The sequence below is a fragment of the Nyctereutes procyonoides genome, unplaced genomic scaffold (assembly GCF_905146905.1).
Source record: "Nyctereutes procyonoides isolate TBG_1078 unplaced genomic scaffold, NYPRO_anot_genome, whole genome shotgun sequence".
Classification (NCBI taxonomy): Eukaryota; Metazoa; Chordata; class Mammalia; order Carnivora; family Canidae; genus Nyctereutes; species Nyctereutes procyonoides.
Window position 1 is genome coordinate 65,797,563 of NW_026575146.1, and position 10,416 is coordinate 65,807,978.

At 46.5% G+C, this 10,416-nt stretch overlaps 1 protein-coding gene across 3 annotated transcripts in view; it reads right to left on the reverse strand.

Moving 5' to 3' along the window:
* MFSD14B (major facilitator superfamily domain containing 14B) overlaps window positions 1–6,031 on the reverse strand; it is a 76,076-nt gene extending 70,045 nt beyond the window's left edge. For 2 of the 3 annotated variants that reach the window (XM_055309929.1, XM_055309928.1), the window contains exon 1: window positions 5,834–6,031. In XM_055309929.1, coding sequence (XP_055165904.1) covers window positions 5,834–5,941 — 108 coding nt within the window. In that variant the 5' untranslated portion in view covers window positions 5,942–6,031. The remainder of the gene's footprint in view (window positions 1–5,833) is intronic. The other variant, XM_055309930.1, reaches the window with a different exon arrangement.
* Between the last annotated feature and the right edge of the window lie 4,385 nt (window positions 6,032–10,416).

Genomic DNA, 10,416 nt, shown 5'->3' on the forward strand with positions numbered 1-10,416 from the left:
TCCACTCTTATAAAAGTATTTCCCATACAAAGACTGGCAGACAAATGCTTATAGCAACTTTATTTATACTAGTCAAAACTTGGTGATAAACCAAATGTTCATTAATGCTGAATGGACAAATTGTAGTACAACCATATAATGGAATGCTACTACTTAGTAGCAATTCTATTGCACTAAAGAATGGGAATGCACTGATTTATATACAACATGGATAAATCTCGAAATAATTTATACAGAGGAAAAGAAAGCAAAACCAAAAAGGGTATAAGCTAAAAAATTAGAATTAATAATATAGTGGCAGAAAGTAGATAAATGATTGCCTGGGGGGTAGGTGGAGAGAGGATGTAAAAATGGGCACAAGGAGGGCAGCCTGGGTGCCTCAGCGGTTTAGGGCCGCCTTCAGCCCCTGATCCTGGGGACCGGGGATCGAGTCCCATGTCGGGCACCCTGCATGGAACCTGCTTCTCCCTCTGCCTGTGTCTCTGCCTCTCTCTCTCTCTGCGTGTCTCTTGTGAATAAATAAAATCTTAAAAAAAAATGGGCACAAGGAAATTTCTGGGAGTAATGGATATATTCCCTATCTTGATTGTGGTAATGATTTCACAAGTGTATACGCATGTCAAAACACAAACTTGTACTCTCTAAACATAGTTTTTACTACGTCAGTTTTACTTCAATAAAAGTATTTTAGAAATATAAGCAAATACAGGGCAGCCCTGGTGGCGCAGCAGTTTAGCGCAGCCTGCAGCCCAGGGCGTGATCCTGGAGACTCAGGATCGAGTCCCACGTCAGGCTCCCTACATGGAGCCTGCTTCTCCCTCTGCCTATGTCTCTGCCTCTCTCCCTCTCTGTCTCTATGAATAAATAAAATAAAATAATCTTATATATGCTTATATACATATATAAGCAAATAGAGAACTATGTATTAAAAAGCCAGGCAGCTAAAGAAAAGTTGACATAACTTCACAGATATTACATGTTTTAGCAGGTTACTTATTACAGTTGATTACAGGTATTAATGACACATTTCTCTCCAATTCTCATTAAGCAATGCCCTTACTATGCCACAATCTCTCCTGGGCATGCGTCAGACTTCGTAACCTGGTAAGGGTTCTATGAGACACTGAACTGGAAGGAAGGAGGGGAGAGGAGAGGGAGAACACATGCAAGCAAGAATGAGAAATAAAAAGATGCCTCCATCATGTAATAAAGCATATTTATCTCATACATATAGTTACAGCATCCTTAACAATGAAAAAAATGTATTATGAAGAGAAAGTTGTGTACTTTTACCATTACTACTGAACCTTTCCCTGGATATTCTAGTTCATATAACAGAAATACAGAAGAAACAAAATTATTACCACTTGCAGAACTAATGACTAGAATACCCTAGAAAATTACTTTTTTAAAAGATAAGGTGAAAATTACCATTGTCAACAATAAAAACAGTAAGGATCTTATAGTAGTTTAAAAAGGATTAAGAAGCTATTAGGAACAACTTGATGCCAGTTAATTTGAAGGTGAAATGGACAAATTCCTACTAAAATACAACTTAGTAAAATAGAAAAAAAAATCAAATAGTAGGCCCAGACTGTTATACAACTACATTACCCCAGCCTAAAAGGCATAAAGTTCTATAATTATTTTACCAATACTACACAAAACCTTCAGAGAATAGAAACCAGCACTCCCCAACTTGTTGTATAATGCCAAAGCACATTATATAAAAATTAATGATAAGCAAAAAAAAAAAAGAAAGAAAAAATAAAAAAACTAAAAGACAAGCTTATGTCATTGTTAAGATCAAAAAACTGGCTTAAAACTAGATTGAATAACTTCTTTATTGATTTTTATTGATCGTCTCCTAAACTACTTCAGATTAAAAGATGCACAGCTGTAGTCCATATCTTCAAAGATTTAATCTAGTAAGAAAAATGGTGGGAAAGGATGCTCAAATATCCTAAGAAGCAGTCTACAAAATCCTGCCTATACCAGGCCTGAGAACAACACAGCAGCAAGGATAACCCTGTGTTATGACAAAGGCTAACTGTGATGATAGTAAACTGACCAGAAATTTGTACAATTCTTAATATGAAATATAATAAATGTTTCTTTGAAAGCACCACATATTATTTGCCTTTCTAAATTGCAATATTAACAATGCTCACAAATGCTTTGAGTTTCTCCCCTTATCTCCTATAATTTACTCAAGAAAAGTGGTTATGCCAATGTCCCAGTACTATTTTGTTATTGAAATGATCATACTGTTCCCTAACAGTGTCAAGAAAGAATTGAAAGCTTATAGTTGGGAAGTCTGGGTGGCTCAGGTCATAAGCCTGGGGTTGTGGGATGGAGTCCCACATCGGGCTCCCTGCAGGGAGCCTGCTTCTCTTCTGCCTAGGTCGGGCCTCTTTCTGCATCTCTCCTGAATAAATAAAACCTTAAAAAAAAATAGCTTAAAGTTAATTGTTCTCTAATATGTTCCTAGAACCTCTTTTATCTTTTTACAAACATAACACAGTTGTTTTAGTGTTTAGCCACCCAGGTGTTCTTTAGTGTTTTTTTTTTAACCTGAAGCTGCTCTTCAGTATTATTTGTTTTGTCTACATAATAAATAATATTCTTGCTCTCAAAAATCAAAATTAGCCTTAATAGAAAACTCCCCAAAAGAGTCTTAGGAAAATCAATTTCTGAGACATCAAATGTCACCAGAACAATATTAATCCTAAGAGGCCTTGTATCAGGGCTCTTAACCCATTTCCAGGCACTGGCTTCTGGGAGTCCAAGAACATCCTGAAATAGTATGCTAAACTTAGTTGGGTTTTCTTTGTAGCAAATCCTTATTTTCATCAGATGTTCATGGGTAAATGATGCCAAAAAATATTTTCCCTTACCTGGCCACAAAGGCTAAGTATAATGGAAAATATACATTTAACGATAATGCAAACAATTCTGATAAAACACCTCAAGTTGTTTGTACACACATGATTAGGGAAGGATAGAGAAAAGAGGGAATAATAAAACAAGAAATTATTTGCTAAACACAGATCCCTTTTCTACAAGGCAATGATCTCTTGAGCAAATACTTGATTCCCTTCTGTTACTCAAGTCAACACATTTTTCCACCAATCTCTGCAGGTCAATACATCTTTTGGCCAAACAAGGTTGAAATAAGTTGTCGGCAGGTTCCCTGTGCACTGGGCAGTCTTCCCCATAATTATTAGCATCTAAGAACCTGAAACCATGAGTGTCACTAGAATCAAGCAGTAAGGAAATTCCAATACATTAAATGAAATCAAGTCATGGAGGCTGGAGAACATAGCTCCTAGAAGTGATACTAAACAGAAAGTGCAAGCAGGAAAGATGCATAATTTGGGGCTACCAGCATACAACATGAACCTATATGATTAAAGGCATTCATTTGTTTTCCCAGCCACCATACATTCCCAAAAGCACCAGTGTCTGAACTCTGCCATCTGCCCATGCTAGTCATTTCACTAAGTACAGCAAGCATCAAGAAAACTCTGGGACACCGGGGTGGCTCAGCGGTTGGGCACCTGCCTTTGGCTCTGGGCATTATCCTGATTCGGGGATCGAGTCCCCAACATGAGCCTCCCTGTGGGGAGCCTGTTTCTCCCTCTGCCTGTGTCTCTGCCTCTCTCTCTCTCTCTGTCTCTCATGAATAAATAAATATTAAAAAAATAAAAAGAAAACTCAAGACAGTATTCATTACCATTTATTAATAGTGACTCCGTACATCTTCAGAGACTAGGAACTGGACAGAAATGTACCTGTGCCTCTAACCTCTGATTAGCATCAGGGGAAGGAATTAGGGAAAGAGTCTAAGTTTCCTTGAGTAGACATCCCTCAAAAGTTCCAGCTCTAAGCACATAAAATTAGCAACTTTAATTTTTAGTAAATGACTGCCAGGGATCACCTCTATATTCTGATAAATCATTCATGCCAAAAATACTGAGAACTAATAACAGCTAATATTTACTGAGAACTTACTCAATGCAAGATTACAGTAACCCTTACAATCCTCTGTGGTAAATACTATTATTAGTTGGGAAAAGTTACGTAATTTGCCCAAAGTTATGCAGGTAATAAAAGGCAGGAAATGGGATTCCAAGCATGCTCACCTAATCACTCTGCTATACTGCTTCAACATGCCAGGTTATTTTTTTTATCCTATAAACCAAAGGGAGCCAATGAAAAAATTTAAAGACAGCAGTAATTATCATATTTACATGTGAGGTCACGCTGACATTATGGACAACAGGCCAATGATAATGTAAGTAAAGGCCCCAAGAGATAAGTCAGAATCTAAGTCAAAATGCTGAGGAAATGAACCACAGGGATGCAGAGAAGAAAATAACTTAAAATCTTGGCCTGGTAAAATCTGCTAGACTTAGTAATGCACTCAATGTTGTGGGCACAGAGAGAGATGAAGGAGGCTACCTCTCATGTTACTAGCATGGCCTCTGGTTGGTAATTATGGTCTGTCAATTCAAGGATAGAAGGAGGACCTGGCAGTTTGGTTTAGTTTGGGGGGTGGGGGGAGATGACAAATCTACTTTTTAAATAATTAAAAACAAAACGAGAAAAACCAATTCTCTGGAATTTCCTCCCCCCCCAAATAAAATTCTCTTTACAAAATGTTTCTTTGAAATGAGGAACCCCTAACGCTTTTTCAAAAATAAGACCTCACTTGAGCAAGGGAGGGTCCTACAACATTGCTAAGCTCTCAGAAAGATCAGGCACTGAGAAGCAGGGTTGTGTCGGGACCTTGATAGTGCAGCCTGGTTCCCACAGAACTAAGACTAGAAACCAGCTCTTCTGGCTCTCTTCAACCTACTGCTCCTTCGATTTCACCGCCGACCCCCAATTCTACTAATGGGGACTCCCATCACCAAACAATAATCATGCAGCATTGGTTAAAAGCAAATAGAGGTATGTCTGCTGAAACTGCATACATTTAATTTTATCAAAATTTCTAGTTTTCTCGGGGTCAGTTGCTATATTTCCTGTCCTAAATAGACAAGACAAAAAAAAAAGGTCTTTAAGAAGTGACGGGCTCTCTAGGCTTACTTCACCACAGCAAAGGACAGCGCCACCAACCAAGCCTGTTCTCCCGAACGCAGGCCCGTGAAGTCAGGGCTCCAGAGCCGCGGCTATAGCTCCGAGATCCGCCCTCCCACCGTCCAGAGGAGGCGGGAGCCGAGGCGCTGCCCAGCCCGCATCGCCCACTTCCCTGGCGGAGGGCCGGACCACGGTCCCAAAGGCCCACACACATCTATTTAGGCTCGGCCAGTCAGTCGCACGTCTGCAAATTCCCGAAAGAACTAAATTACTTATACTCAGCCCCGTGTCTAGCGTTCTTTGAAACGACAACCACCCCCACCACCACCGAGTTCCGTCAGCCGACCAGCGGCGCTAGGAAAGTCCAGCACTGAAGGAGTCCAATGGCTGAGCCCGGAATGGACCGGCTTTCCTAGAGCCGGAGCCGACGCGGACACTGCACGTCTCCCCAAGCCCCGAGGGACGCAGCGCCTGGCTCCGCACCCCCGCCCCGGCTGCCGCCCCGCACCCCAGCCCTGTACCTCACCCCTGACCCCGCACCCCCGCCCCGGCCGCCGCCCCGCACGCCGGCCCTGCACCTTAGCTCTGGCCCAGTGCCCCAGCCCCGCACCCCGGCCCCGGCCCGGCCCTGCACTTCAGCCCCGGGCCGCGCCCCGGCCCTGCAGCCCGGTACCCCAACCCCGCCCAGCCTCCCCTAGTCTGGGGCCTCGGGCCGAGCGCCGCGGCCAGGACCCGCGCTCGCGCTCACCGAGATGCCGCCGGCGGCCTGCGCGCCCGGGCGCTTCTCCGGCATGGCTCCCGCCGCGGGCACAGACGCCGTCTTGTCCTCCGGTTCCGGCGGCGGCTCCTCGCTCATGCCGCGGCCATGCCCGCGCCGGCTCGGGACGCTCCGGGGCGACGGCGACGCCGCGGACGCGGCGGCGGGGCCCGCGCCCTCATGGGCTCCGCGGCCCGCGGCGGCCTGCGGGTCGGGCGGCGGCGCCAGCGGCGACGCCGAGGGCTGTAAGGGCGGCTGGAGCTGGAGCCGCTGAGGAGGTGAGGATCCGAGCGCAGCTGTAGAGGCCGCCGGAGGTACCCGCCGCAGCCACTGCGATTGCGGTGGCTGCCAGCGGAATCAGCAGCCCCAGGACGCTCAGGAAGCCCCGCCCCGCGCCTCAGCTCCCGCCTTAGCTCCCGGCCCGCGCCGAAGGGCTCAGGCAGCGCCCCGCCCACCTCGGGCTGGGCCTCCGGGTCTCTGGAGCCGCGGGGGCTTCCGGACCTCGCCGCGCGCCGGAAGGACGTCATCCCCCAGGACCGCCGCAACGGAAGCCCGCCGCGCTGTTTCCTGCGACACCGCCCAGTCGGGCAAGCCGTCCTACATGCGCGGGGTTTTTGTAAGGAGGGCTCCTCTGGAATGATTCCTGGCGTCCTCACCAGGTACAGAAATGGACACGTTCCGACACGGTCTGGAATCCAGAACCGGGAAAGTGCTACGTGCACTGTAACGAACGTGTTCTGTTCTTCCGAACTCTAACGAAGCTGCTGGAGAGCTCAGGCTGTGATGCGCGGGAAGGGCGGTATTGGGAACATGCAGGCCCATGGTTCCAGCAGGGCGAGTATGAACTGATAGCTAGAATCACAGAACTTCATGTGTGAAGTAGGGATAGTGGCTCGAGGCTAGGCGAAGATGTGCAGAAGGAGGAAGCTACACTGTCGTGAGACTTTGTGAAACGGTACATCTTACTTTGTAACTTGGCAGCTACAAAGCTAACTAACAGGCAGGGCTGCCGCACCAGTTTGGAGAACAAATATAGTTAGAATACTTTGTCCTGGTAGATGGTTGAGCATTCAGTCCTCCTTGAAAGAAGAGGAATACCTTGAAACCCTGAAGACCTTATGCCTTTCTCCTTCTTGGGGAGACCCAGATGGATTTAACTAACAATGAAATAAGTCCAATCAGTCCACTATTGATTTACAACTTGTGTTATTTCTGAGAGAGTTAATAAAAGGAAGCCAGAAGGGGGAGGTCTCATGCCCCACCACATCCCGGCACCTGTAAACCCAATGGGAAGAGACACACCCTGCAAGTCCATGCTGCTTTGCTTTAGCATTATTCCAGCAGGAGGGAGAAATGTTCTCTCCCAAGCTTCAACAGCCCCACCGGTGAAAAGCCATTATACTCAATCTCCTGGTTTCCTCCAGTGGACTTGCTGTTGGTAACAGCCCTCCCAACTTTCCCTGTAAGAGAATCTTCCTCTTCTGGGTTCTTGGGGCTAGTCTGTGGTTTTGACACACTACCTTGCTTTCTTGCCCTGGATTGCAATTCTCTGATATTTCTCAATAAGCCCATTTTTTGCTGGTAAAATAACTGGCAGCCTTACTTTTAAAGTTAACGTTTCAAACAGTTCATGCACAATCCTAAAGATTTTTGTGTGTTCTGACATAGTCTGCACACTGGCTAGGTGCCTCCCAGGCCTTGAGCTAGTAGAACTTTGGTGTCTGAGTCACCTCAGGCTGCTACAACAGAGTACCAAAGACTGGATGGCTTAAACAACAGAAATTTATTTCTTAGAGTTCAAACGGCTGGAAGTCTGAGCTCAAGGTGCCAGTAGTCAGATTCTGCTGAGAGCTTTTTTTCCTGGCCACCTTACTGTGTTCTCACAAGGATAAGCTCTCTGGTTTCTCTGATAAGGACACAAATCCATCATGAGCACTCCTGCCTCCATGATCTCATCCAAACCTATCTCTCAAAAGGCCGTATCTCTAAATAGCGTCACTTTAGGGGTTAAGGCTTCAACATATGAATTTTGGGAGAGGATACAATTTAGTTCATAGCTCTTGGTGTACAGAACTATAGCTTAATTTATACTTTCTGTTCAGACATTGCCTCCCAAAGCACATGAATCTCCAAAATTGGTTTTTCCTGAAAGAACACCGTTCTTTTCTTGATCTCTGATCACCAACCTGGATTGCCTCTTAATGCAGGGACTTGTTGCTACTTGGCCTTGATTGAAGACTCTTTAGTTCACAGTAGAAGACTGATGGGATTTTAGAACTCACCAGTATGAAATTGAGAGTACGAAATTTCCCAACAATATCTCAGGCAGGTTGTCATCTAACCTCTACTTAAATATAGCCAGAGAAGGAATATAACACACCCAGTTCACTTATGGAAGGCTTTAATTTTTTGGAATTATATCCTTTTATTGAGCCAAAGACTGCTTGCCTGTTTCAGCTATGCTTTGATCCTTCTATCCTCTATATCTACACAGAAATGTGTTATTGCAGTTGTTTAAAATGTCAAGAATAACCTGCCATCTTTCCTGATTATCCTCCAAATGCATACCAGTTTATGAAAATCCTGTTTAGGAGGGAGGGGCAAGATGGCGGAAGAGCAGGGTCCCCAAGTCACCTGTCCCCACCAAGTTACCTAGATAACCTTCAAACCATCCTGAAAATCTACGAATTCAGCCTGAGATGTAAAGAGAGACCAGCTGGAACGCTACAGTGAGAAGAGTTCACGCTTCTATCCAGGTAGGAAGACGGGGAAAAGAAATAAAGAAACAAAAGGCCTCCGAGGGGGAGGGGCCCCGCGAGGAGCCGGGCTGAGGCCGAGGCGAGTGTCCCCAGGACAGGAGAGCCCCGTCCCTCCCGGAGGAGCAGGAGCTGCACCAACCTTCCCGGGCGGGCGGAAAGGGGCTCGCAGGGAGGTGGAGCAGGACCCAGGAGGGCGGGGATGCCCTCGGGCTCCCGGGGACACTAACACACACCTGAGCGCAGGAGAGTGCTCCGAGCTCCCTAAGGGCTGCAGCGCGCACGGAGGGACCGACCGGAGCAGCTCGGAGGGGCTCGGGAGCGGCTCCAGGGAGGGAGCTGCAGGGCGGGAGCGCGAATCCCACAGCGCAGGCCCCGGAGCACAGGGCGCCGGGACACAGCCCAGGATCCGGCCTCCCCCGGGACAGGCAGAGGCCGGGAGGGCCCAGGACAGCAAGGACGCTCCTGCCCCGAGCTGAGCACATCAGCGGCCCCGCCCCGGAGCCTCCAGGCCCTGCGAGAGCCGAGAGCCCCGAGCCCCGTAGTTCCTGCGGAGGCTGAATCCAGGCTTCCAGAGTTGCCATAGCAACTGCTGCTGTTCCTCCCTGGGGTAAACAACCCCCGCTGAGCCCTGCAGCAGGCAGGGGCAGAGCAGCTCCCCCAAGTGCTGACACCTGAAAATCAGCACAGCAGGCCCCTCCCCCAGAAGACCAGCTGGACGGACCAGTGATACTCCCCCGTGTTCCAATACAACTTGTTTTTGGCCACTCTGCACTGAGCAAAATGACTAGAAGGAAAACCTCACTTCAAAAGAAAGAATCAGAAACAGCCCTCTTTCCCACAGAGTTACAAAATCTGGATTACACTTCAATGTCAGAAAGCCAATTCAGAAGCACCATTATACAGCTACTGGTGGCTCTAGAAAAAAGCATTAAGGCCTCACGAGACTTCATGACTGCAGAATTTAGATCCAATCAGGCAGAAATTAAAAATCAATTGAATGAGATGCAATCCAAACTAGAAGTCCTAACGACGAGGGTTAACGTGGTGGAAGAACGAGTGAGTGACATAGAAGACAAGTTGATGGCAAAGAGGGAAACTGAGGAAAAAAGAGACAGACAATTAAGGGACCATGAAGACAGATTAAGGCAAATAAATGACAGTCTGAGGAAGAAAAACCTACGTTTAATTGGGGTTCCCGAGGGCGCCGAAAGGGACAGAGGGCCAGAATATGTATTTGAACAAATCCTAGCTGAAAACTTTCCCAATCTGGGAAGGGAAACAGGCATTCAGATCCAGGAAATAGAGAGATCCCCCCCTAAAATCAATAAAAACCGTTCAACACCTCGACATCTAATAGTGAAGCTTGCAAATTCCAAAGATAAAGAGAAGATCCTTAAAGCAGCAAGAGACAAGAAGTTCCTGACTTTCATGGGGAGGAATATTAGGGTAACAGCAGACCTCTCCACAGAGACCTGGCAGGCCAGAAAGGGCTGGCAGGATATATTCAGGGTCCTAAATGAGAAGAACATGCAACCAAGAATACTTTATCCAGCAAGGCTCTCATTCAAAATGGAAGGAGAGATAAAGAGCTTCCAAGACAGGCAGGAACTGAAAGAATATGTGACCTCCAAACCAGCTCTGCAAGAAATTTTAAGGGGGACTCTTAAAACTCCCCTTTAAGAAGAAGTTCAAGTAACTCTGAACGTGAACGGGCTTAATGACCCCATCAAAAGGCGCAGAGTTTCAGACTGGATAAAAAAACAGGACCCATCTATTTGCTGTCTACAAGAGACTCATTTTAGACAGAAGGACACC